Raw genomic sequence first — 27,032 nt, 5'->3', positions numbered from 1 at the left:
GGGTATATTAATCAAAAGCATTCTGGTGTCAAAGTATCCTTTATCACAAAAACGCATGTCTGGAATTTGTAATAACCCAATCCACTGAAAACCAACCATTTGAACCGAGTAGACGTAGGATTTATTCTCGGTTTGTTTATTGGTATATTCTTGACATGTCTCTTTGTTCCTCGTCTCTCTTTTATGACCGACCTTAGTCATAGTCTTTGCATTGATTTATATTCTTTGATCAGATGTAGCCTTAGTCTCGTCTTGCCTCAGTCCAGATCTTTGTTCACTTTCAAGTTTAATCCGTCTTACCTTCCCAGACTCACCAGCACCGGCCCTTTTTTGTATTCCGTTTAGTTTTCTTTGGTTCCCCGTTTTATTTTCAAAGTCAGTTTCCTGCTACTCCTATTTTAAGTTCTACCTGGTTCAGAGGTTGCGCTAGACTTTTTCGTTGTCAGTCATTTTGACTGACAGGGTCGTGAAAATCCCGTCATAATCTATTTTCACCCGTCGCTTTGATTTTAGAAATGATAATAATGACATATTCAATAGCATTTCATTTATATTCAGTCCGAACAAGCTGAACAGAGAATCCACACCGTGCCATCACACATCAAGCAGATTTATAGCAGACAAAACCACTGGCTGTGGCCCCAGTAGCTACATATGAACAATGAAATTCAACGATTGCACTTAAAATATGAACAGTTTGCCTCACACCTTCCTCTTGGTCCCCATGGACTTGAATTGCGTAATCAAATGTCTCGAGTGGGATCGGATCGGATTGGATCGGATTACTCATGGCTATTCTGATGTTGTTTTGGAGGCTGAACATCATCGTTAATGGGCTTTTTGAAGAATTTTTGGACACTCAGCTGTCGTGACATTTTTCCTAGTGAAGCCAACAAGTAATCAAGAGAGACAATAGCTAACTAATATGCTCACTGGCCACCAAGTGGTCAGGGGTGTGAATTGCAATCTTCAGATATTTCCGTCACCATTTTTAAAAACCGGTCAACGATGGAAAATATTCAGTTAACGCGACCCCTGACCTCCAATTATTTGTTGATTATGTCCCATCACCATTTGATCTCCTGACTTTTCCTGGTCAGTTGCCAGTTTGTCGTCGATTTCATCTTTGGTTTTTCAATCTCATCTTTGTGCTTCTGTTCTCTTGCAAGCATTCTCTCAGTATCGTACTCATGCAGTCAGAGAACCAGGGTTGTGCAAGTCTAAACCTAAGTTCTCCGACGGGAAAAGCTATTGGCAGTTAATGACTGCTTCACGGTTTCATACTGCAAGATCTTTCTGTTCAGCCACTAGTCAACTCTTAGGTGATTCTAAGCAACACCCTTAAGTGAGTCCCTCAGCTATGGGGAGATTAAGCCTCAATTGTCACACTTAATGAAAAAAAAACCCCTGAAGATTATTTAGTTTCTTAATTTTGTAAAGAAGACCATCATACCTGTCTGAGTCCTCGCTTTCTTCCTAACGGAGGCTGGAGCAGGAGGTTCTGCTGGCCCGGTTCACTCTGCACGCTGGCGACCCTGGTTTTAAGTTAAGACACAGACGCAGGAAACGCACACAAATACGTCAGCCAGAAGGAAACAATAGGAACGTCGCACCCCCCCGCCCACCTCTGATCGCTCACTGAACCAACCTTTTATCACAACAAGATGTTGCCACTACGCTACTCACTCAGTCACTACTCAACACACACTGTATGCTGCAAGACAACCAGTCACAGTGTAGAAAAAAAACAGAAAACAACGACAAAAGAAAAAAAAAAAACAGAACAATGCTGCCATGATTTAACACCGAAAACACAACAGGGGATAGTAGGGGGCTGGAGCAGCAACTCTGACAAGAGAAACTTCTTTCATGCTCATCAAACATCTATATTGGAATATTTTATAATCCAACCAGGACAGAAAGGTAAATTGGATTTAGTTGAAACATTAAATTGAACAAAAACACACGCACACATAAAGAAAAAGATAAACAACCCAAAAGTCTTTGCGTTTTGGTTGCCACCCCAGTTCCCCCTTGCCCCTACAGATTGGTATCCACAATAGGACGCCCAATTTGATCAGCGAGAAGCCTGATAAGACACATAAACACTATGAGACACCATGGCACCAATGGGAGAGAAGGCTGACTTTGGTGATGGCACATCAACTGTGAAGACCCACAGCTAACAGAGGAAACAGAGGCAGAGCTCCCCGGCCCTGGGGCTGGTGGGGGGCCCTCTTTAGCTAGTCATTTTAGGGAGGAGAGGCCTGGTTAGGATAGCACAGCAGATGAGCCGAGAAGATGAGGGTCAGTGTGGAGCTCAAAAACGAGGTGAGGAGGAAGGGAGGGAGGGGGGACGGGGGACAGAAACAAGGCACATTATATCCACACAGAGAGAGATAAGAGACAGGAAAGTTGACGCGGGGGAAGAGGTGTGATAGGGCCGAGGCAGTTTGACTGGATGTGGATGAGTGATCAACGGCCAACAGAGAAGGCCGTCACGAGGCGACGCCCATCCCAATGCACCAACGGGACATACACACAGACAGGGCCACTGTACCTAGAGAGGTTACCCTCCTGCAGAAGGCCCTGGGACTCATCTAGCACATTGGGTTCACTGTAAAAAGGGGGGGAGGGGGGCGAAGGGAAGGGGGGGAGAATGGGAGTTTAGGGAGTGTAATTGAGATCCATCACCACACTGAGCCCCTTCCTTAGAAGAGTGGAAAGCAGTTAGCATAACTGATAAAAGTTGGAGCAGATTTTTTTTCTGCAAACATTCTTACCAATATACTGGTGTTAGCTACTTCATAGTGCTGCCCTGAGACTGCTGGGCAAAGAGCGTTGTAAAAATCAACAGAGATACACACAAAAATATGACCGTGATTGTGGGATATGACTGATTGATCCTTTTGAAAAACATTATTTCGACATGCTACGGCGAAAGGTAAGAGTTGAACTCAAAAATAAAGCGCGTCTCGACAGAAAAAAACAGCTGAATCGGACTTTAAAGAGAGAAGAACATTTCAACCATAAAGACGAAATGATCAAACAAGGAAAATTCAACTTTCAATTATCTATACACAGATTTTTTTTGGTTTTTGACCGGCTCTTTCTGGATCAGAATGATTGCATGATATAAATCTTGAAAAGGTTAAGAAAAAAAAAAAAGGAATAAATATCTGGTCCATCGCTGATTTTCTGAAATGAGTAAAAAGCTGCTACATTGTCATGTCAGGGATTGAGATTTGTTCGATGGCACGCGCCAGACTGAAAAAAAATAAAAAATAATCAGCATCAGTAGTTACTCAAACATGATCAGTTCACTGCAGAAATGTGGTCATATTGGCAATCAGAAAATGTAGATTTGCAGAAATGGCTGAAAGTGAAGAGAAACGAGGGCAAGGCTCCGTGGGTTTGCATGGTTTATCTTCTGCCATCTCTACTTCTCACCCAGCGACCCTCCAATAGTAAAAGGTTTAAGCTTTAACTCTTCTGTCATTAATCAGACGGTGTTTTCAACCTTAAAAAAAGATCCCTAGTTTTAATCGAGGATGATGATTGTCGTCTTAAACAGCCAACTTGCGTTCTGCCTGTGTGGGATAGCTCGGCATAGAGTCTTTCTGTCTGTGGTGTGTACCTGGCTTTTTTCTTTCGGGATGTTACCTTTGGCTGGGCAGCATGGTGGTGCGAGGGGTCTCGGGCTGCGAGGCCGCCGAGCCCGTGGCGTGGCTGGAGAAACGCCGCTGTGACGTCACCCTGGGCAAGAAAGCCTCGTGCTCACTCACAACGCTGGGAATGCTGATGGAGTCGTCTGGAGTGAGAAGAATGGAGGACAGTGAGTTCCCTTCTTCTTTCGACAAATATCAAATGCGAGAGAGAGCGACTAATGAAAAAGAGAAGGATTGCTCACTCTCTTCGTCGTCCTCGTCGGTGCGGCTGAGTGTGTCCTGCGAGGGCTGGCGGGATGGTTGGCTGTCCTGCTCCCAAACTGTGCCGGTGCCCGTGTTGGAGCGCGACATCGTGGCCAAACTGAGGCGATAGGCCGATGTAGAGGTACCCACTGTGCTGATAGACGTCTTGCCCTGGTATGCTGTGGGAGGGGAGCAGGGCACCAAGAGTTACTAACATTTCAACACGAGTATTTTGGCAAGTTTAGAAGATGAAGCATTTAAGTCTCTGACCAGAGCCGCTGTGCACAGCCTCTTTGAGGATCTTGAGCTCATTGTTGAACTCTGCAAACAGGGAGCTCTTGCAGAGAGGTCTCGGGATGAAGCGTCGCTCCAGCTGGTCTGCGATGTGGTGGCGCGCCGTAATCTCCTCCTGGGAGTCGGCCGGCTGGGTCAGCAGCTAGAAAACAAGCAACGCTTAGTGGAAATGTTAAAGTAAAAAAGATATCAGCTAAAACCACAGTGCTGGCTCTGTACCTTGCATTGTATGAAGGGTCTCAGGAGGACAAAAATGGGGATGCGGGTACGGACAATGAAGTCGATAAAGTCCCAGAAGGCCAAGCCGCCCACCTTCCTCAGAGCCATCTCTTTCACCTGCAGGCTCAGCCGATACCACTGGTTTCCCAGCGAGCGCTCAAAGCAAACCAACACCACCTTCAGAGCTGTGGAGGACATCGGGTGAGAAGCCAAAAACGGGAAGAAACCAGAGAAGCTATAAAAACCGTGTCACATCTCAGTCGTACCTAAATAAGCCGCTTGGCTGGTGGACTCTGCTAATCCCTCTCGACGTAGATCCTTCCCCGTGTCGCCGGGTGTGGAGCAGTGAGCCGGAGAAGCATCCAGCATGAAATTCTTGGTCCGTGAAGTTGAGATGATCCGAGGAGGCAGCAGGATATTGATGACGGTCTGCAGGAGAAGGAAGATCTCCGGCTGCTCGAGGTGAGGGCTGTCTGCAGGAGGAGAGGCACGCATGTTCAAATAAAAGCCGCTCGAAGTGAGCAAAAGATGGCCAGACTGACTCCTCTTACCTTTGCTTCCAGACCCAACAGTCAGGACAAAAGGAATAAGCAGGTTGAGCAGCATCCCCTCTCGCCTTTCCTGATTAGTGAAAGGTGAGATCACGTGACTGAGAGGAAAGTCGTCTTTCAAGGCCTGAGGAAAGGGAAAGAAACGGAAGGTTTTAGAATGTTTGGTCGACTTCTTCCCGTGTTGATGTCACGTTCAGCGGAGACGCGCTGCACCTGGATCTGTAGGGCGACCAGCCGGACCACGGCTGTGCTGAAGGGAAGCGGAGGAGAGAGGTAGGGGCTCAGGTGGAGAAGAGGCAGCCCGTCCGCCACGCTGGAGGGACCGACGACACCCATCACCTGGTGACAGCCAGAGATAAACGTGTAAAAAAAAACAACGCGGAATGAGTCATTTGTGCCTTTTCCTACATCATCTGTGCGCCTCCACACCAGGTTGACGCAGACGTTGATCAGCGAGCGAAGGTGAGGGAGGAAGGAGATGATTGGCTGTCGCTGCAGGGTCAGGCAGATTCCCTCGATCAGGTTGCTGGCCGCCTCCCACTCCACCTGTCTCCTGGAGAACGCGCATACACACACACACACACACACAATACCACCCAGCCAGAGGGGAGAAAAAAAAAAAAAACCCAGCTTGAGTGAAAAAAAACAAAAAGATTTGCACAATCTTAAAAATTGCATGTAGTGTCCAATCGATATCGAATGTGTTAAAGTACAGAAACAATCATGTGCTCACTTACCGCTGCGGTACTCTGTCCCCACACAGTCATCACCTCATAGTTTCCGTAAAGAAACCAAACACACTGACACCAAATGTTGCAAAGCTCACGAACGCAGCCGGCGAAACACTGCAGCGACAGATCCTGGTGTAAACACACACCTGGAGGCCAGTGTTCCCTCAGAGCCAGCTGTGCCCCCCCCACCTCTTTTGTCACAGACACTTGTTTTTACAGAATGTTTACTACATGAAATCCTGTCATTGGTTGAACCCGTAATATCAGTTCCACCCGTACCATTTTGTGGCCACGTGGTACGTTAAATGTAAAACGTATTTAAGAATTCCACAAAGTCGACGTGTCACATGCCGAAGCTGGCAAACAGAAATGTTTGAGAAACCTATGCTCACTTTGAATGCGACGTCTGCAGCAGGTTGTTAAAAAAAAAAAACAGAAGCGAAAAAGGGGGGCAGGTTTACCCTAAAAAGAAAGTGAAATTAAAGCCAAAAATTTTCCCATTTAGTTTGGATCTTAACTGATCTTAGTGGCTCCAGAACTGTGGCTACTGTAACACAAGCAGAGTGTCTCGAAATTGACCCTTTTGATTTACCACTTCTCGTAGCTATTCATCTGTAAATGGGAGCCAAATTGGAAAGTGAGTTTAAAGGGGAACTCCGGTATTTTTGTAAACCTAGATCTTATTTCTGTCATGAAATACGTTTATCTACTCACCGATAACAGTTTGGTGAAAGTTGACGTCCTTCGGAAGATATTTAGATTACTCGAGATCCGCGTATCCATATAACGAAGTGAACGGGGCTTAGACGATACAGCCTCTATATAAGGAATATCTGTCTTTATTTCACCAATTCTTAAAGACGAATGAATGAATGAACGCGTACTATTGCACTGTTAGCTCATAGCTGCTGTGTTGTTGTTATTGGCGGCTATCGGGGGGCTTATAGAGGGCTTTCTACACACTCGTCTACTGGGATGACATCATCGATGCATGCTGCTGCAGCACAGCTTATTTACTCCCTGCTCTGTGACAGTCGGCTAACTTCACTGATAGTTTTCTGCAACATGGCAGGATATTTATCAGATTTTGACGATGTGGACGACAACTGAGTACGATGGACGTCCTTACCGGAGTAAATAAGCTGTGCTGCAGCAGCGCGCTGTATTGGTCAAATAAAGATAGATAATAAATATCTTATTTAGAGGCTACATCATCTAAGCCCCATTCACTCCATTATATGGATCTCGAGAAATCTAAATATCTTCCGAAGGACGCCGACTTTCACCAAACTGTTCTCGGTGAGTAGATAAACGTATTTCATGCCAGAAATAAGGTCTAGGTTTAAAAAATACCGGAGTTGCCCTTTAATTCACTGTGGAGCCGAAAACAGACTTACATCCATATTAAGAAAAAAAACTTTTTCCTAAACTAAACTATTTGTCCACACAGTCTTTGGCTTTTTTTTTTATTCCAAGACTCGACCTCTCTCTGGAGCTCTTTTTCTAGCCTATAAAGTCCGTGTGTTAAAAGTCCTTTTTATTTCAATTATACACATCTTTAAATGTGTACATGAATAAAGTTATTTGCACGTAAAGCAACCAAATGATAAAATGGACGACAAACAAACTGCATTGATGTCGTTTTTTCAGTTTTAGTCACACTTACACATCTGTATTGTGGCACACGATTGGACACCCCTGGCTTAAAGAGAACATTGCCGGTGATTCACTGTCGGTACACACACACTGTCGTACCTCACACACACACGCACACACACACAAAAAAACAAAACACAGAAGCAGCACTTACAGTACAGCACCCACTAAGGCAGCGCGACAGTGCCAAGAAGCCGTCTATCTACTGTTCACACCATGGCACTGGCACAGCACGACACACTCACGGGGAGACGGAAGAAAAGAGATCGTATTCAACAGACCTGGTGCATAGTGCCTGTGGGCGAGCGCACCTGAGCGTGGGCATCTTGTGGATCTTGTTGAACATGCGGTCCAGCCTCTTGAGGATGAGGATGAGGGCGGGGCGGACGGCCTCCGACGACCAGTCGGTGATGGGCAGCATTTCCATGATGTAGCGCCGCAGGCCTCGGCTCTCCATGGTCAGGGTGTCGTAGGGCGCCAGCTTCAGCAGGGCGTGGGCAATTTCAGCCAGCCTTGGGGAGACGCATTAAACGCACGTTTAATACAACAAACGAGGGAAGGCTTTCTCCTGTTTTCGCACATTTTTCCACCGGACGGGGAAGATCAGGGAGTTGCAATTTTTCCCTCAATCAAATAACTGGACGCTAGAAGGAAATACAAAACATGGAAAACGCTGAAAAAATTACTGATCTCGTCACCTCATGTGAGACTTAATGTCCAGCAGCTCCAGAGCTATGACCCGCGGCTCGCCTGCGATGTTCTGTAGGATTTTGAGTCGGGGTCCGCAGTGTTTGTAAAACTCTGTGCAGATGTTTAACAGGGACTCCCGTGGCCGGCGGAACTCCTCCCTGGCGATGCGTTCGTCCAGCTCCTCCCTCGGCATGCCTTGCCCCTCCTCCAGCAGGTGGAGGTTGTCCCTGCGGACACAAACCTTTCAGCTTTTGTCTTTTTAGACTATTTGAGACCGAATCGAGGCAATTTTAAATGATCCCACACCTGGTGTTGACGCCTCCTGACATGGCGTGGTTGGCTGTAGTGCCCCCCTTGTGGCCCTGATCGCAGCGGGACATCTGGGGTGCCGTCATGGGCCTGTGAAAGAGGTATAAAAATGGATTGAAAGGACGTGACGCACAGAAGTCCAGACTTATCAGCATGAGCTCGAGACATACCTTGTGAGGGCCTCGGAGCTGTAAAGGAGGGCCTGCAGAGATGTGGCCAGGGCAGCGATGGCCGCGATCTCATCCCTGGCAGCCGAAGTAGACTCCATCGTAGCCGTGTTGCTTTTGAGCTTCTGGAGGTAGCAGGGAACCAAAGCCTCCAGCACCATCAGCATCTGGAGACTGGCGAGACACGTGTGAAGCATTTGCACAGAAAACGTTGGCTGCAGAAAAGCTAGGAGAAGAAAACAAGGGAGGAGTTTCCTCGACGGTTTTCCCTCACCTCCTGAAAGACTCAGGGGCGTAGGCAACCACAGTGACACACAACTTGATGGCCTCACTGATGGAAAAGGCCAAGTCTTCATTGCCGTAACAGAAATCTGAGAGATAAGAAAGAAATAAAAAGGTAAAAGTCGAGTCTAACCTGAAGTCTATTCCACAAATGTTCTCTTACAACAGGGTGGCTGTAGGGCTTCCCTGATGGAACATAAGCTGACAGATAACCACTTGCAACACTGATCACATCTCGCATCGGTCTCAGTTTCTGGGCATCTTAAGTGAATGTCAAGACAAGTTAGCACTGCGTGTCTGTGCTTTCTGATTTGACCTTTTCCTGCAGTCATTCTGTCAGCAGTCGATAAGCGTGTCAGAGACGGACGGTTTACCCAGAGAGCGGAGAGGCTTCTCAGCCTTGACCAGTTCCAGAGCGTCCAGGGCGTCCTGCGTCTCGCCCTCCAGGGACACCAGCAGGTCAAACAGACACTGGGCCGACACTCCTTTCGACAGGCCGGTGCTGGTGCTGGTCTAGTTTTGGGGGCGGCAGAGACGGAGAGATTCATGCGAGCTCAAGTCAGAACGCAAAACTAACAGCACTCGTTGGTGGCAGATCTATTTTTCGGACGTCTTACGCTGAACTCCAGTAGCGGGGCCACGCTGGCAAACAGCTGGAGGACGAAGGGTTTTCGGTGGAGGATGTAGAACTGCCGGCAGCAGAACTCAATGCCCTGCCTCAGTAAAGGGTTGCTCTCGTAGTCGGCGTAGACCTGTCACAGCAATTCAGAGATGGCAAATTAGGAAAAGGAGAGCGTCGGCTAATAAAAGCTAACTAACTTTGCCAGTGCTGTGCAAAGCCAGATGTTCTTGTGGTCTTGAGCAACATTTCTCCAGGGTTTCTGAGGACAACCTATATTAAACTTTATCTTTTTTCTTTCACTAGCAGACTTAAAATCAGTGATCTTATGGAGGGATGAATCCTCCCCAGAGCCAGGACTTCAACATTATTGAAACAGGGTGGGATCATCTAGACAGAGAACGGAACAAAAAGGCTGCTAAAAATCAAAAGAAGAGCTTTGGAATGGCCTTCAAGAAGCCTGGAGAACTATTCCTGAAGACTACGTAAAGAAATGTCAAGAAAAGGGACAACTCTTCAACTTCAGCACCCCTGATAGGTTAAAAGTGTATCCATCAGAATGCGATTCCCATCACTAATACCTGCAGCATGGTGGGCAGGATCCACTGGTAACCGCTCAGGGAGAAGAGGTGGTTAAAGTGAACAGCTGTGTTGATGGCGGTGGCGGTGTACTGCCTGAGGAGGGCGCTGTCCTCTGGGTGCAGCAGCAGCGCTCCGTTGAAGACGTTGAGAAACAGCATCATCTCGTCGCCCCACGGGTACTCACTGGGCATGCCCAGGAACATTTCCTCCAGCAGCTTGATCCACAGCACCTTGTGGAGGGTGTCCAAACCAAACAGCTCTTTACCTGCGGGGAGGGGGAGGGATACGGTGGTCATGGTACACTTGATTTGTGACGATGTTTACTCAGAGCTGACGATTCGGTTGGTGTCGGTCTCACCTTGCTGCTCGTTGAACAGGGAGAACTCTGCGTCGATGGCGGTTCGTGGGAAGGAGGGCAGGCGGAGCAGGTCTTCCTGCAGCAGGGAGACGTGGGACTGCTTGTGCACAGCCGGCATGTGTTGTGTGAGGGAGATGAGGAAGAGGACCCGACCGACCTCTTCCAGTTTACGGGAAAACACCTTTGAAAGGTAAAGGTGGCGAGTTTTGAACCACTTTAGGATCTAGTTGGCTCTTCTTCCAACGAGCCATTTCATGATGCTGTACCTGTTTCTGGATGAGCTCCTGTCCTTTCTCAGGCAACATGTGGACCAGGTTGAGCTGTGGGGACACCGACCTCCTGAAGGGGTAAATGTCCCTCACATAAGTCTGAAGGAAGACAACCAAAAAAAAAAAACTTTTAGCAGAAAATAACTTTTCTGCTATAAGAGTCCAAAGGCAAAGTTACTCAATAATACATCTGTACTCAACAATTAAATACAAGCCTTTAAACTTCCAGCTCTACCTTCGAATAATGGATGAGGTTCCATCTTTTGTCCATCAGGAAGTAGTGTGCTGACCTGGCTTCGGGAATGTTGAAGAATTCAAGGCATTCCTGGATTCAGAAAGAGGAGACGTCATGAATGATCTCGGTTACTTTACTCGTCCATTTCCCGTCATTAGGGATGTCGGGTACAAAATCTTGCTCCCTGAAGTGTCTGACAAAGACTCCTCAGGAGTCAATTTCGTATCAATTCATTTGTTGTTAAATTCTACTCAGATTTCAATGATTACTGCACGTCTTCCTGTTTGCTTTGTTTGCACAGAACCTGGTGGGAATAATGCAGTGGAAGAAAAAAAAGCCCTTAAAGGAACTCCCCAGACCTCAGAAATCTCTTTGAACCCTTTGGTCAGAACGTGCGTTTTACCTTCAGCAGAGCTTCAAACTGAGTGTCCTCGTGGACCGGCAGCTGTGTGGGGATGTCACATTCGTGTTGACCGTGCACCACCAGTGTTTTGGTTCCTGTACCAACGATGCACAAGAAAATGCTTGAAAAATATTCTTAAACTCGTCTTAAAGCAGAATCGTAAGCTTTTCTGAAGGACTGTGCTCCGAGTGTCAGGAGGTTGACCTGGCATGGATGCAGTGACCAGCAGTTTGACCTCGCACTGCTCCTTCTTCATGGTCTGCTTCAAGTCCTTGAAGAAGAGCCCCTCCACGTATCCGACCACCTCCCACAGGAAAGTCAGCGTGGCCGAGATGGCGTCCATACCCCACTCACACGGAGTGCGCACAAAGTACATGATCAATCCCACCTAGAAGAAGGCAACAAAGTTGAGAAACTAATGCTGAGCTAAAAGATCAAACGGCACTCAGGTAAACAGACAAAGGTGACGAGTCTTACCAGGTAGTTAAAGAGGATATGAGAGGTCTGGGCTGGCAGATCTCCAATATTGAGCAGCAGCTTCCTCAGCATGTAGATCAGCTCATCCTGGAGAATCACAACAAGTCATGTCTTTGATCTATTTCAGCTGCAGCTGGTAAAAACTTTTGGTAAAAAAAACAATTCCACTTTTCTGCTTTTATCCGACTTAATTTACTGCAGCATAATGCGCATGTTTGCTTCAGATGTTTGCCCACCTGTCTGTTGCTCACTGTAAGTTTTTCCAGGAAGTGGCGGAGAACCAGAGCTGGATCTTCAATCAGGCAGTTCCAGAGGATTTGCTGGGCAACAGCGCTCACTAATTTAAAAAAACAAACAAACATTAAACTCTAAAAAAAATGTAGCCCCCCCATCCACACTCACAAATATCTTGATGTAGATGCAGACTTTATAGTGGGACACTCAAAATGTCTTTGTTTTGTTTTAGTTATTGTTTTTTTTACCGAAATTGAAAGGAAAAAAAGCTTTTTTTTTTTTTTTGCACCTACCAGCAACGCCATCTTCCCGAACCTCCCCGTCTTCCATGAGGTGCACTATAGGGAGGACGGCAGCACAGATGCATGCTGGGAACACAGCTTGAGGCGGCTGTAGCATGTGGTGAGTAGGAGTGTGTTCTGTCGTGTTCTCTTCATCTGCAAAGAAAATACAAAACGAAAAGAAAAAAAAAAAGGTGAAAAACAACTTGTTTTCTCTTTTTAAAACTCAGAAAATGGGAAAAAAAAGAAAAAAAAAGTTTTGAAAGCTTTTATACCTTCTGCACTGGCCAGCGATCGGACAGACCATACGGACCCGCGGCGGAAAGAGTAGTTCCTGTGGGAGTTACTGGAGGCGCAGGACGGGCTGACAGACAGACGGCGAGATGCCAGGTTCACCACTTCTTCTGCTGGCAGGAGCAATGTCAAAAACAACATGCCATCAGGGTACAGAGCCATCAGCAGCTTGCCAAGTCTGGTTTTTTTATGTGCTTTTGTGCCTGGTAGCCCCACCTTCCTCCTCCTGCTCAGGTGGGGGGCTGCACGTGGGCTCATAGCAGGCCTCCTGAGCCACGGGGATGGCCGTGATGATGCTGGCCTCGCGTCCCAGCCGCCGCTTCTCCTCCTCCTGCTGCAGGTTCTTCAGGATGTGCTCTGCTCGCTGGTGGGAGCGCGACACCGCGCGAGCAGAGAAGGATTTCTAGACGCAGGAGGGGAGGGGGAGGTGTTGAGAAAGGGGGGAGGGGGGTCAGATCAGAGGGCAAAAAGCAGCGGGTTTAAACACAGAGAGGATTCAGCATGAGTTTAAATCCTTGAGGAATGTGTGTGAACAGCTATTCTAGGCTACAACTGAGGAGCATTTTGCAATGTAAAATGACTGGACAACACTTTAATACAGTAACTCTCCTCCAGCTCTTTTGGTCTCATGCTCTAATACCATCCCGAGCATCGTAAAGAACGCTGGCCAAGTAATGAATAGGATCGTTTGAGACAAATTGTGACACAAATACATGTACTCATGTACTCAGACTGGAATATGGAGAATTTACTGTATCTTGTGTACAGTAAATGCCTCACAGCATTCGCACAAGTGCTCATACACATCTAGAAAAGGCTTAACGAATGATATGAAAAACATTTACAGCAAAGTCATTCTCGTCTAATGACCATGCATCAACAGCACAACACACACAACAGGTCTGTATGTCTGATGCATGCTGTTATTATAGGTTTTTCTTGCAATCAAAGCAAGTGCTGGAAGACTTTTTCAATGTGGTGCGCATGTCTGATCAAGATGCAACTGACCCACATGACCCATGGAACGCCAACAAGATTAACCCCCCCTCCCTCTTGTCGTCTGTGATCTAAGGTAACAAGATGCATCAGCACAAACATCCGGACAGAAATACCAACTTACTATGGTATGGACTGACTGAATTAATGTGGAGTACTAAAAGCAAAGACAGTCGATAGATAAATTATAGAACATGTGCTCGCAGGTCGTCATCAGAATTTAGAAAAACAGATTTTGACATACATGCTTTGTACAAAAAAAAAAAAATAAAATAAATAAAAAAGACAAGAAAGTAAAAAAGGAGACACCAACAAATCTGTTTTGCAACAATAAATGACCAACCTAACCTTAAAAGAACATATTTGAAAGAACTCTAAAGTGCACTGCTGTGTCTGTTAAATATAACCCAAAAGAAAATCCATATATATATATATAGAGAGAGAGAGAGATTTATATATATATTTTTTGGATGTTGCATAAACTCTAAAAATAAAACCTTACAATTGATTTCCAAAGTGTCTGTCACAGAAAATAATCTCAGTAAATTCATCATATACAAATAAGGCAAAACGTTCAAACAGCGGCTCAGACTTACAGACTGGTCTTCGTTGATTGGGTCCTGGACGCTGCCGGTGTTCTGGGGTACCCAGGGGGGGTCGAATATGGGGACACAAGGCATGCCCAGTATTGGAGACGGCAGCGTGAAGTTGATGCTGGGTGGAGGGATCTGAGGCGGAAGACGAGAACAGCACTAAATCCTTTCAAATGGACCGGCAGTGTGGGGAAATATGGTCTAATGCTGGGCTCACAAACGATTTACACAGTTCCAGACTAAAAACTGACAGTCTTTAGGAGTCTAACTGGAGTCTTGACGCGCTCCCGTCATCTCGATCGTTAAGTTTAAGGTCTGCGACCGCGTCTTTCCCTAGTCTTGGGATCATATCAAACGTATTTAATATTATCGCAGGTAGATAATATTAAATCATTAGATGAGCACTGACAAAATCGGAAACAGGAAAGCAGACGGTCAATAACAAACATGGCGGCGGACGAAGAAGAACGAGCGACAAGCAGGCGGTCCCCGTCCATATAGCCAAGGCCGTGCCCGTATTCTGTGGCGTTTTCTCTTCTTTTTGTTGGGTTTTTCCACTACAAACCACTGCACAGACAAGAGCAGCTGTCGCTAAAAGCTGCTTCTCCTCCATTTTTGTAAAACCTCTGCTGAACATGATGGGGAAAAAAATTGCATGATGGGAAACAAATCTAAAAAATCTTGTAAATAGTGACCCTACAAGATTCACAGTCTTCGTAAAATCTTTAGTCTGAGGCTAGTCTGGGACTAAAAACTCGAAACACTAGTTTAGATGTGAGCTGATAGTCTTTCAGTCTTTTCTAAGTCTTTTCAAAGTCTTCTGGTGTGTGGGTAGCATAACTCAGTGTTTCTCAATCCTGGTCCTCGAGGCTCTGCGTGTTTTCCACGTTTCCCTGCTCCAGCACACCTGATTCAAATGAATGGGTCGTCCTCAGCCTTCAGCAGAGCTTAAAGACCTGACCCATTCATTTGAATCAGCTGTGCTCCAACTCTCTGGACAACAAGACTTGACATGAACGTGAAGCCGCCATCTTTGTGTACCTTAAAGATCTGCTGGGCTCCCTCCTCCATGCGAGGCCACACCTGGTAGCGGAAACGCCACAGCGTGTAAAACTTCAGGATGGAGTTGATGCGCTGGCAGGCCTCCTGGTGCTGGAATTCCGCCATCATCATTTCGGTCACCGCGTCGGGGACCTTTACCGCGCACAGGAGGAACAAGGCAGCTGGCGGGAGGAGAGACACGACGAGAGGGGAGGAAATGAAGCAGCAAATGCGAGATTTTTTTTTTTTTTTTATAATCTAAAGAGACCTTCGGAGATGAGCTGCAGATCAGAGATGCACTGACACTTGTGACCGACTCACCAGCTGCAGCTGCCATATGCTCATCCACGCTGAGCAGGAGCTCCCAGGCTGCGGGCTGGATGTCTCCATACATGTCGTCGGTCAGGATGGGAGCGGCCTTGATCAGCAGCGAAAGAGGAGCTGGGGACAAGCTCATGACCTGAAAGAGACCAAAAATAAAGGAAAGCTGACCGACGGCACTGTGGAAGCCTTTCTTTGGACTCCTGGAACTATGGCACTGAGCGAGAAGAGAAATAAGATGAGGTGGTCAGATGGCATATTGTGTTGTATTGTTCTCATTTATTTTTCTGCCTTAAAACGTGCAAAAAACAAACCATAACACCAAAACCCTAAACCTCCACTCATAGATACTATGACAGTGAGTCTGATCTTTGTTACGGAAAGCTTCCCTCTTCTGGTTCTGTGCAAACCAATCATCTGACACTTCTTCCACCAGAACAGCAGGTTGTTTTAACTGTGTAATTTGAAACTCTGAACATAAACAACTCCATAGACTAAGTTACCATAGCGATCGAGCCAGGTTAAAAGAGAGCCACCTTCATAACACCTAAATCTCCGACTTAAAAGCTCAAAAACGCCACGAGAAGCCATCGAGCTCCCTTCCTTATAATAAACCCTGGAAACATTCAACTTCAGGACATGGTCCATAATAGTGGTCACAGATCAGAGCCCATACAAATGGACTCAAAAACGACTCAACATCTCCTTTTATAAAGATAACTGTAACTTAAAAAAAAAACTGGTCACCTGGTTGCGGATGTACTTGAGCATGCCTGTATCCTTTTTCCCTTCTGTGTTTGAGTCAGTGGGTCTTCTCTTCATGGACGGAGTCCTCAGGCAAGACTTGTCTGAACACTGAAGGCAAACAGGCTTTTAGAAACTGCTGACAAGGGTTTTTGCTTTTGTCATTAAAGAAAAAAAGAAAAAGCACCTCTTTGGTTTTCTTTGCGCGTGCTCCGATGTTGCCGGAGGAGACGCTGTCCTCTCTCAGGCTGTCGACCGTCTCGCCGTACACGAGCTTGATGGCGCGGACCAGTCGGGCGCAGGAGCGACTGTGGTGCTGGTAGCAGCGTGGGTGGCAGAAGTCTACGTGGGTGCAGATGAAGCTCTGCTGGTTGCACAGCAGGATCATAATCTGTGCCGAGAGAGGAGAGAAGTCAGTTTGGATGGAGGGAGCTCGCATGGGCCGAGCCGCCACACATGCAGGTGGACGTACATGTAGCCAGGACATGTTACGATGATAGTTGTCCTCGGCTCCTCCTGAGCCCTGACCTTCGGGCTCAATGCTGGGCTCACTGGTGCTGAAAGGACTACCTGCAACATTAAACATGAATACATACATTTAAAATAAGCCTAAAAGTATATTGAATGTATATTGAATTCAGCCACATCTTACCAATGTCAGTCACAGTGTCCCTGCTCTGCGTTTGTGACAGCAGCCCTTCTTCATTCTCAGACTCGGAGTCCTGCCGTGACATCTTGGTGCTCTTCAGGCTCCCCGCCCGGCGGATTGAAGACAGGGAGCCACCCTTCTTCACTCGAAAACTCCGGGCCCCTTTGATCTGAAGCAGCCGGGATCCCCCGATACGGATCTTCCTGATAGGTGCTGAGAGCGGGGAAGGGGAAGGAAGAGATTGTCTGTAAGTTTAAAAAAAAACAAACAAAAAAAACAAGAGCAATGAGCAAGTGTAGCCACACCAGCATGACAGCAGGGCTGACCCTGAGCTTCCTGGTTCTTCTTATCGTCGCACGTGGTGTCAGACTTCAGAGTGTGGCTGCTGCTGTTGAGCGAGTCGTGGCCGTCTTCATCATCGAGGATGCCAGCAAAGCTGATCTTCCTCTCATAGCGATGGCGGCCGAGCTCTGGGTCCAGGCGCAGACGACAGCTGTCGAGGTCCTTGACCGGGATATCGTTCGAGTTAATGTACATCTGCTCATTTCTGATTCGTCTACCTTTCTACTCAGTTTTCATTTTATTTCCTATGGCCGTTAGTATCAGATTGATGATCGCGAACAGATCGCATAACTCACCACCAGCGGTTCAGTCCGGGGTCTCGGTAAGCAAGGGAAGGTCTCTCGCAGGAAAGTAGTGATCTCCAACAAAAGCTGACAAGCAGCCATTTTCAGAGCAAAGGGGCAGCCGCATTTTGTAGGATTGACCGTGTCTTTGGGGTCAGAATATACATTTGAAACAAAAACAAAAGGCTTGGGTCAGTTTGGCACATTTCACCATCATCGTTGTCAGATACAGGCACTGAAAAATGTCTGAAATATAAGTGAAGTGTGCTTGAAATAACAGTGGCTTTGCCCACATTGTGTACATTACATAAAATTGCCCAATGGCTACAAATATCTGGGATTTATATTTGGGGTTAATGCACTTCTGGCTGAGTTGACATAAACTGTCCCATACTTAATTTTTAGTTTTCCTTAAAAAAAAAAGAAGAAACAAATCTCCTCTCACTCACTGTCATCTAAATAATCCTCATCCTCGTCTTCTTTTCTCATTCTCCGCTTGGTCTCCTCGTCGTAGATGAAACCCAGGATGTTGGCGGGGCTCTCGCTGTCCGAGTGGCAGAGTTCGCTGAGCCTGGTGCCGATCGCCTGAGCAGATTGAACACGCTTTCAAACGAACGAAGAAGCATCAGAAAAGAACGGCGCGATCGTTGCGTGAAACGTTCAACTTACGTCTGCCCACTGGCAGAAATGTTTGGCGGCATTCCACTGGAGTTTCTGGTTTCTTTTGTTGCCCACTGTAGGCGACCGACCCCTGGACAGGCCTTTCTTGGTAATATTTACATGGTGGCCCTTCATCCACTCTGGCCAGTTGCCACGGTTACAGCGATGGACAAATCTGGCACATTCAAGGAAGAGGGAAGCCCGGGCTACAACTGGAGCTTCCTAACAGAGAATGGAAGCAAACAAAGGTTATAAAAGGCAGGGACTGAGTGAAGTTTAGATCAGCCCCCAAAGTGGAACATACCAAGTCTAAAGCTGCAGCAAGGATGGAGGCATCGGGTATGGTTCCCGGCTCGCAGCAGTTCAGGAGGAACTGGAAGCGTTTCATTCCCTGTCGGATGGCGCCCAAATTCACCACGTTTTTGTTCTTCATGGCCTCCTGACTGGCTGCGAGACGCTCCTGAAAACCATGAGGTCCTGGAGGAGGAGACGAAGACGAGGAACAGAGAGGTATAAACCAGACCAACTGAAGGGATTTGTTACACCCTTTTTTTTTTTTTTTTTTTTTTTTTTTTTCTTTGAAAACATATTCAATAGATTTTAGCAAAAAATCTAAAAATGCAAAAAAAATTTGCACCGAAAGATTCCACTTGGACACTGCAGGAAGCAACATCGCCATCCGGTACATTTAACAAATAGCACTGAAGAACCACCGACAAATGAAGCCGAGTGAGAGATGACACACAGCCACCGGCAGAGCTTACACTTGAACTTTCAATTTTACACTTTTGGCTCTCACAAGGAGGCAGACGTGGTCAAATGGAGAAAATACATAAATAAAAAAAAAAGAGACTTGATGACCAAGGACACCTTCAAGCAAACTGAATCTTTTTTTCCCCCCCAATAAATCACATTGAAACGACAAGTGTAACCGTAGCCGCACAGAAGGAAAAGCTGTACGTGAACCATTCTGTTCTACTTCACTGAAACTCAGGCACTGGAAAATACCACCAGACGTCACCACAGAAGAGACAGAGGGAGCGCCGACGGCGTCATGCTTTAAGGTGGCACAGAAATGCGCTCTGCGGCAGCAGAAAGATGTTCTCGTGGGCTGTTTTTCAGACAACGGCCATTTCCTCTCTTTTCGCCGCCAAGCGAAAGAGAGAGGAGTCGGTTCGATGTTGGAAAGAGCGAGGCGTGCATAGTTGGAGAGAGAAAAATGCAGAGTTGGGAACACGACACAGAGTTACATAAACAAACAAACAAAAAAAAAAAGAAAAAGAAATCAAAGTTTTATGCTACTGTACTCGAGTCCCCTCGAGTTTGGGAAATTTGAGTTTTCATGACTGGGGATCTGTGCACGGTTTTGGCACAGATGGTTTCAAAAAGTCAATGAAAATCACACTGATGGCACTAGTGGTAAGGATACGAGATATTTAACCCTCTGTAATTCCGTGTAAAGCGTTTGTTTTGAAACCCAGAGAGCCATGTTTTGGGTTTTTTTCAGTTACTAAACCTGACTGCATACATGAATCGTGTATTGAAGACAGCCTTGCCCCTAAAATTGTAACATCAATTGATACAAAGAGGACTAAACTATCAATTGTCACTCAAATGTATCCTCCGTTCATGTTGACCTTTAAGGGAAAAATCTAAATTCCCTATGAGCAAGATGAACAAGACTTGGATTAACTTTTTGAAGCAGATGTTTAAGGGACATGTGTGTACTGGAGTACTGGAGTCAAGCCTATAGATTGAAACTGAAACTGCTGAACGGTCTCCCTTCCTGCCCGTAGACAATTTAGTTCTAAAGTTGTTGTTTTCACAGTGTTATGGTGGTTGTAACAGTTCTAGACAGTTTCAGGTGCTCTGTATGTCACTGTCCAATCAGCTAAGGCCATGCTCCAGGAGGTACCGCCCCTTTGAGGCGATTTCGGTCAGTTTCCTGTTTCCATTGACTCCAAAGTAATATAATTTCTTTTCAAATTTCTTCCATAACAATACAATCTCTATGGGTTCCTAAAGGGCTCGCCCCAACGTGCTTTCGTCATGCGTAACGTGAAGATAGCTAGCGTAGCCGCCGCGCGCCAGTCCTTTTCAAGGTCAGTGTACAGTAACTTAATTGTTTAATTGAAAGAAATCCCCTTCAGTCGGCGTAGCAACGAGGATAAATCGGCAACCAAACAATCAGGACCTCCCAGACCAAATTTAAATTCAAAACAAGTTTCTATCAAGGGAGGGAAATCATATAACCAAAGATTTTCGCGGAGCTGGTATGAGCGGAAAACTTGGCTAGCGGGCTGTGAAACAGCCAACACTTTATTCTGCTTCTGATTTCTTAATTATGCTTTTCTAATGTAAATAGTCCAGTGGTGTCTTTGATTAACAACATAAATTGTCTTAATTAACGGTGTAGCAGATATCTATCTCCATGTTCAAAGTTATTTGAAGGTAAACCGATATATGTATGTGGCAAATGCAGCTTTAGGGAAAATCTTTATCTTGCAATCTAGTACTATGCGGTGTTGGTAATGTGAGTTGACCAGAAAAAAACAAACAAATTGTGACAGCTGACTAGCAACTTATTAATTTACCCATTGAATGGATCACTTTAGTCATCATCGCTACTATTGCCGGTACTATTGCATATCCAAAAACTGCCATTAACTAACAATGTGCCATCACTGGATTGTTTTCCCATTAACTTTTTGGTGTCTTTTAGTTTTTTTTGTGGCATGGCATTTAGAAAAATGATCAAAACACTCTGATGGCTGAAAAGAACAGATTCAGGCTAAAAAGGGAGTGGCGGGCAGCTATCTGTCAGAGCTGACATGAAAGATGGCGGACAAAGAATCTGGCAAAAAATAAATAAATAAATAAAATAAACAAAGACCACCACGAGGCGGGACAAGGCACGACAACACACGGACAAACAAAGACGGAGACAGAGAGTGAGAAAAGGACAAAGAACGATGGAGCGAGGGGCACCCCGGGGTGGGGGAGGTCTACCATCTTTCTCTTCTGTGTGGTGAAGCTTGGATGGATTCCTCCTGCCAGACCTCCATTTACCGAGCCGCTTGAAGAAATTCTCCTCCTCGTCCCTGCCGTACTCCGGCCCTGCAGCGCCCCCTTCTGACAGCTTCACTGCACTGGTGAACTTTACCTGAAGAAAAACAAACAGAAAATGTAGCTGAATCATCAGGCACTCCTCTTCTGCTTCTAGTTCACCTTGTGGTTTTACACTCCTTTAGAGTTTGTATTAGTTGCCTGTTCCTGCTTGTTTCCCCATTTATCTTGCACTAGATTTGTGAAGCATTTCATTTGTGAAAATCTATCGTAGCTACCTCCTTTTTACGTCTTTATTCTGTTAACGTGAGAATTCTTGACATGTAGTTATCTTTAAAGTGTATCTGCAGTTATTTCATCTTTCAGAATGAATATCTAGATGCTGTATAATAATATCTCAAAGGATGACCTGCGATAGAAACTGATTTGTTGTGAGGTTTGAGATAGTAAAGCTTATTTTCCAGTTAATCAAATCCAACTTCAAGTGCTTTATAAGTGACTGACAAAATTTACAGACCGACTGGCCCAAATGTGTCCTACATCCACAGTTTTCTCTCTCTCGCCCACAGTGATGAATCAGAGTGAGTGTGGCTGCCAAAACTTGGTCAAGTATCTACCCAAGATGGCTTAAATCTGCATTTTCTTTGGGGGATTTTTGCCATGTATGTCCCACAGAGCACCTAAACCCATGTCAAAGCCTGCTAATGACATTTGGGTCACCATCTGGCACATGCAACACACGCCATAACACCAAGTTAGTCTCTGCCTTTGGCCTTTCAGCCTTGTTTGACCAACATAACACTTCCTAGTGTGGTGACTGAAATGTAGGTGCCAAAGGTAGCTCAGTTTAGGCCCTAATGTGTCCGGAATGTGGGTGCATGCACACAAAAAGCGTTAAAAACTTAAATAGGACAGTGGTTAGGGATAAAATAATATAAAAGCAACAAAAAAAAAAAAAGAGGAAAAGGGAATTATGAAATCACAAAATAACTTGATGGTAGGACTATTTAATCAATTAGACATTGATTAAAAAAAGAGGGGGAATGAATGATGAGATTAAGAAGTAACACTTAAAACCGTAAACACATAAAAGCCTCACTGAATAAACTGAAAAATGTTTTCTTCACTGTAGCTAAAAGGGATGATCAGAGGGACGTTTCATGATTTAAAAGGTTATCTGGTACCATGTGGAGGCCAAGTAGTGCCTTATAAACTAAAAGCAATACAGATAATAAAAAGCAAGCAGAGAGGGACTTTGGATGAGGTGTTATGTTCACTCGACTGTTGATCTTGAATTCTTAATTAATTGTAGCCTTTTTATTATGTTCTTCAGCGGACCTGAGAATTTAGTATGAGCTGCGACTTGTAAAAACACTGTCACACTGTGTTACTCAGAGAAGGAAATGGTCTTAAGTATTTAGTTTGCAGTTCAGTTTTTTTTCCCTGAGGCATTCTGCAGCTGAATCTGACAGCGGTTTCAGCACCCAGTGGTAGCGCGCAGACTTGTATCACAGCTAACCTTTGAGCTCTGACGTATGAAGGAGAGCCGATCCACGGAGCTGATATCCAGCAGGTCCTCAACACCATCAGTCAACCCAGACAGAGAGGAACGCTTCAGCCAGTTGCCTGGAGACGCATGGAATCAAGAACATGAACATCTGATATCTTAAAACAAACAAGTAAAGCTATTAATGTACTGCACACACAGGGTTATGAACGTAGGTAAGCATGCAAGGTGAAAAGGAGGAAGTACAGGGAACAGTCATTGTTGCACACAGGGTGGGATGACCAACACACATAAACATGACACAAAATACTGTATGAAGATGGTTCCACATCCACATACGCAAGACAGAGCGAGTGAGTGGAAGGCAGACGGTCCCACGGCATGCTAATGCACAAAAAAGGAACACAGGACAGACCAAAGTGATGAAGTGGCCTGGCCGTGCGGCAGGAAGTGTTTACAATGTTGGACGTACATCGTGTTAAAGAGTGAGATGTGATCATGGAAATGTATTCTGCTTCTGAACGTCAAGGAGAACAAATAGTTAGCTTTGCTGCATTTCTGACCATAACCTTTAAAGTTAGAGCTAGGCGTTTGAGCTTTTGACGTTCCAAATTTCTGTTACCGACACGCGTTAGACAGCAAAAAAAGGTGAAGAAATAAAACTCCCGTAGAGATCTAGAAGTGTATCGGAATCAGCGGATAATGTTTCAGTGAGAGAAAAAAATATCAATTCAATCACTTTACTTAATTTAGAATTAATTGAGTTTTGTTGAACATTAGTGGTTATTTGCCCCCAAAACAATCTACCCACCTATTGGCAGTTTCAACTTTTTGCGAAGTGAAATGCGACGTGATCTGGATCGGGAGCGCCGGTCGGTGGTGGTGCCAGAGTGCGCGGTGGTACACTCCGACGTGTCCTGCTCCGACTGGCTGCTGGTGTCGCTGGCGGCACTCTGGGACTTGAACATCTTCCTCCAAAAATCCTTCCTACCCAGCAGAGCCCCTGGGATCTGTTCCTCACTGGAGATACAAAAAAAAAGGGTAGGGGAAAAAAAAAGAAGGAAAGAATTGGATTGTTTACGGCATTTAAAAAGAGAAAAAATACACAAAACAGACATTTAACTTGAGTTGTTCAGCTCGTTGGCTGGAAAAGAGAAGAGGAATGGAAGCTGGGCTTAACATAGATGGTGCTATATGGACATGCTGTGAGGTGGACACTCACTGTTCGGGGGTCTGGGGGGGTCTACTGGAGATGTAGCTGCGACACTCATCTGCAGCACTGGACACCTGACCCTTCTCCCCGGACACACCCGCCTCTGACCTGCACACACACACACACACATCCCAACACAAAGTGCTCAGGCATTCTGACTCAAGACACCTACTGGGCTCTCATGACGCAGTGAAGACCAACCTGATGACATCACAAGTTTTATTCATCAAATAATCTGTGCTTGAAAACACTACATGTGTTGCTGCGACTTTAGATGCCCGGCCAATAAGTTTATCCTTTATAATAGTCAGTTTTCTTACTAATCTATCATCCTTTTCAAGGGACTCGACAAGAATGCGTTATATATTAGAATATTTCTTTAAAGTCTCAGTTACTAGACGAAAAGGAAAATACACTAAATGTACCTGTATAAGATCTCCATTTCTGACACCTGCCCAATGGTCGGAGTCCTTTTTGTTCTGCCAGGTTTCAATTTTCAGGTACATTTGGGTAAGCAATCACTGCTGGTGTGTCTAAAAAAAGTTCATCATTTTCTTTTCCAACCCTCTTTAAGCTTTTGGATGTTTACTTCAGACTGCTGTCATGCTGAAAGGCTCCCGACCTTCACACCAAACGGATTTCTCTAACACTGGGTGACGCAACTTGGCATCTTCCGATTTCAGTGCCTTCTGTACCGGACTAAGCAAAGTGGTCCCACAGCACGATGCAACCTCCACCGTGTTTTACTGAAGGTAAGGTGTTTGCTTCCTTTTCGGCTTTATTTTGTCACAAACAAAGTGATGCATTGCTTTCCCAAAGTGCCTTCCACTCTGCTTTCCCTCTCCAATTAATCAAGAAAAACTGTGACTAATCCATAACTTTTTCCCCTTACACCAGTTCTGTCTTTTTGTGCTTTTCTTGCAGTTGGAGGTGTCCTTGGACTGGATTGCATTTCTAGTCAAACCATAGGATCATACAACACTGACAAGTAGGCACCAGAGAGCAAATTATATAAATTGTACAAGTACCAGCTTGACGTCCGCCCTGCTCCCAGCTCACCCGATCAGCAGAGAACTACGGTGCCTCACTCAGGCTTGCAGCTTCTCTTCATAACTTGTGGTGTCTTCCTCACTGCCCATTTAGATTAGCCACAGAGCCCCACAGACCAAGTAATTGGGACTCATTCCTCCAAAACGTCTATGTTTAAAAAAATTACTTTGCCTTTCTTAGGCTGTTCGTCTGAGGCTGATTTTTAGACGTCTTATGGACATATCAACAAGAGCAAAACAAAGAAAAAAAAAAAAGAAAAAAAAAAAAAAAAAAAAAAAAAAAAAACTTGATTTCGACCAGAATAGCGTCAATAATTGTGTCGGGAAAATTTCTCATCTTCATTTTTTATTTTTACTGCAAAAGTCTTTGTTTGAACAACTTGATTAAATATAATAAAGTAATCTGGACATACTAAATTGGTCCAATTGCAGGCATTTTGGATAAACGCTGATTTTACTCTGAGGTGGCAATAATACTGACAAGTGTATGAAATGGTGGCTGTTGCTTGACCTTGACTGCACTCTGCACCAATAAGCGGAATTGTACAATGTAATTCTTCCTGTGTGTTTGTAATAGTCTAAAGCAGGGTTGTTTTCACTCTCTAAACTGACTTATAACCTAAAACGGGTTGTATAAACGGACTGTAAGGTCCCTTGACAAAAACCCCCAACTTTAAGTCACATCTTATGCGAGTTGAGTGTAAGCCAGCAATAACGTTAGATTTTTATCTCGAAAGTAAAATCCTCACCACTGGTGATAAGAAACATGAGTGTTGGGTAGTATCATCGTGTTGATGCCGTTATGTCACTTGCATTTTGCATGTGGGTGGCAACATAATGAGGTGCCGGGCTGCTCTGTGCGTTTAGCCACTTTTATTTTGTAATGCCACTTTTATGTCAAAGCTCTTTTTATGTGAACTTGAGGAGTGCCGAGTCAAGCAGACGTGATCTGGAATCGGGAGCATTACAAAATAAAAGCATCATGAAATTAATAAATTTTATTAATAAATGTTTATTTATTTACCTTTGACATATTTGTTTCATGGCATACACTATATTTCCAAATGTATTTGCTCATCAGCCTTTACACTTATATGAACTTAAGTGACATCCCTTCTTAATCTATAGGGTTTAATATGACGTCAGCCCACCCTTTGCAGCTATAACAGCTTCAAATTTTCTGGATAAGCTTTCCACAAGATTTAGGAGTGCGTTTATGGGAATTTTTGACGCATTTGTGAGGTCAGACACTGATGTTGGATGGGAAAGCCTGGCTCGCAGTCTCTGCTCTAATTCATCCCAAAGGTGTTCTGTTGGGTTGAGGTCAGGACTCTGTGCAGGTCAGTCAAGTTCTTCCACACCAAACTCGCTCATCCATGTCTTTATGGACCTTGCTTTGTGCACTGGTGCTCAGTCATGTTGGAACAGGAAGGGACCATCCCCAAACTGTTTCCACAAAGTTGGCAGCATGAAATTGTCCAAAATCTCTTGGTATGCTGAAGCATTCAGAGTTCCTTTCACTGGAACTAAGGGGCCAAGGTCAGCTCCTGAAAAACAACCCCACACCATAATCCCCCCTCCACCAAACTTTACACTTGGCACAAGGCAGTCAGGCAAGAACCGTTCCCCTGGCAACCGCCAAACCCAGACTCGTCCATCAGATTGCCAGATGGAGAAGCGTGAACCGTCACTCTAGAGAACGTGTCTCCACTGCTTTACAGTCCAGTGGCGGCGTTTGCGTTGCTCTACATATCTGAAAGTGATGATCCTATCACGGCACCACGCTGGAATTCACTGAGCTCCTGAGAGCGACCCATTCTTTCCCAAATGTTTGTAGAAGCAGTCTGCATGCCTCAGTGCTTGAATTTATAAACCTGTGGCCGTGGAAGTGACTGGAACACCTGAATTTATGGGTGATGGGTGACTGAATACTTTTGGCAATATAGTGTATCTATTCATTTCAGTGCTTGGTTATTTATTTAATATCTATTCAAAAACGGCCTTC

The 27,032-nt window shown here is 45.3% G+C and overlaps 1 protein-coding gene across 18 annotated transcripts in view; it reads right to left on the bottom strand.

The window, feature by feature from the left end:
* Nucleotides 1–27,032, bottom strand: part of LOC140294737 (protein unc-80 homolog) — a 46,895-nt gene that overhangs the window by 5,405 nt on the left and 14,458 nt on the right. For 3 of the 18 annotated variants that reach the window (XM_072379613.1, XM_072379634.1, XM_072379656.1), the window contains 44 exons: nt 23,988–24,086; nt 23,577–23,785; nt 22,778–22,884; nt 21,202–21,355; nt 18,497–18,669; nt 18,202–18,414; nt 17,982–18,117; nt 17,545–17,678; nt 17,212–17,410; nt 16,910–17,119; nt 16,730–16,827; nt 16,445–16,648; nt 16,261–16,368; nt 15,514–15,652; nt 15,193–15,374; nt 14,155–14,286; nt 12,779–12,965; nt 12,544–12,675; nt 12,281–12,424; nt 11,990–12,090; nt 11,754–11,840; nt 11,481–11,664; nt 11,277–11,371; nt 10,874–10,963; nt 10,636–10,737; nt 10,370–10,550; nt 10,011–10,276; nt 9,428–9,562; nt 9,185–9,323; nt 8,803–8,899; nt 8,532–8,702; nt 8,359–8,451; nt 8,061–8,279; nt 7,644–7,874; nt 5,405–5,528; nt 5,189–5,314; nt 4,976–5,099; nt 4,691–4,897; nt 4,425–4,609; nt 4,182–4,347; nt 3,911–4,090; nt 3,664–3,811; nt 2,561–2,617; nt 1,454–1,535 (listed from right to left, as the gene is read on the bottom strand). In XM_072379613.1, coding sequence (XP_072235714.1) covers nt 1,454–1,535; nt 2,561–2,617; nt 3,664–3,811; nt 3,911–4,090; nt 4,182–4,347; nt 4,425–4,609; nt 4,691–4,897; nt 4,976–5,099; nt 5,189–5,314; nt 5,405–5,528; nt 7,644–7,874; nt 8,061–8,279; nt 8,359–8,451; nt 8,532–8,702; nt 8,803–8,899; nt 9,185–9,323; nt 9,428–9,562; nt 10,011–10,276; nt 10,370–10,550; nt 10,636–10,737; nt 10,874–10,963; nt 11,277–11,371; nt 11,481–11,664; nt 11,754–11,840; nt 11,990–12,090; nt 12,281–12,424; nt 12,544–12,675; nt 12,779–12,965; nt 14,155–14,286; nt 15,193–15,374; nt 15,514–15,652; nt 16,261–16,368; nt 16,445–16,648; nt 16,730–16,827; nt 16,910–17,119; nt 17,212–17,410; nt 17,545–17,678; nt 17,982–18,117; nt 18,202–18,414; nt 18,497–18,669; nt 21,202–21,355; nt 22,778–22,884; nt 23,577–23,785; nt 23,988–24,086 — 6,550 coding nt within the window. The remainder of the gene's footprint in view (nt 1–1,453; nt 1,536–2,560; nt 2,618–3,663; nt 3,812–3,910; nt 4,091–4,181; nt 4,348–4,424; nt 4,610–4,690; nt 4,898–4,975; nt 5,100–5,188; nt 5,315–5,404; nt 5,529–7,643; nt 7,875–8,060; nt 8,280–8,358; nt 8,452–8,531; nt 8,703–8,802; nt 8,900–9,184; nt 9,324–9,427; nt 9,563–10,010; nt 10,277–10,369; nt 10,551–10,635; nt 10,738–10,873; nt 10,964–11,276; nt 11,372–11,480; nt 11,665–11,753; nt 11,841–11,989; nt 12,091–12,280; nt 12,425–12,543; nt 12,676–12,778; nt 12,966–14,154; nt 14,287–15,192; nt 15,375–15,513; nt 15,653–16,260; nt 16,369–16,444; nt 16,649–16,729; nt 16,828–16,909; nt 17,120–17,211; nt 17,411–17,544; nt 17,679–17,981; nt 18,118–18,201; nt 18,415–18,496; nt 18,670–21,201; nt 21,356–22,777; nt 22,885–23,576; nt 23,786–23,987; nt 24,087–27,032) is intronic. The other 15 variants (XM_072379641.1, XM_072379649.1, XM_072379671.1 and 12 more) reach the window with 13 other exon arrangements.

The sequence above is a fragment of the Leuresthes tenuis genome, unplaced genomic scaffold (genome assembly GCF_036924035.1).
Source record: "Leuresthes tenuis unplaced genomic scaffold, fLeuTen1.0.hap1 SCAF_1, whole genome shotgun sequence".
NCBI classification, from domain to species: Eukaryota; Metazoa; Chordata; class Actinopteri; order Atheriniformes; family Atherinopsidae; genus Leuresthes; species Leuresthes tenuis.
This window is presented reverse-complemented; position numbering and strand designations above follow the sequence as displayed.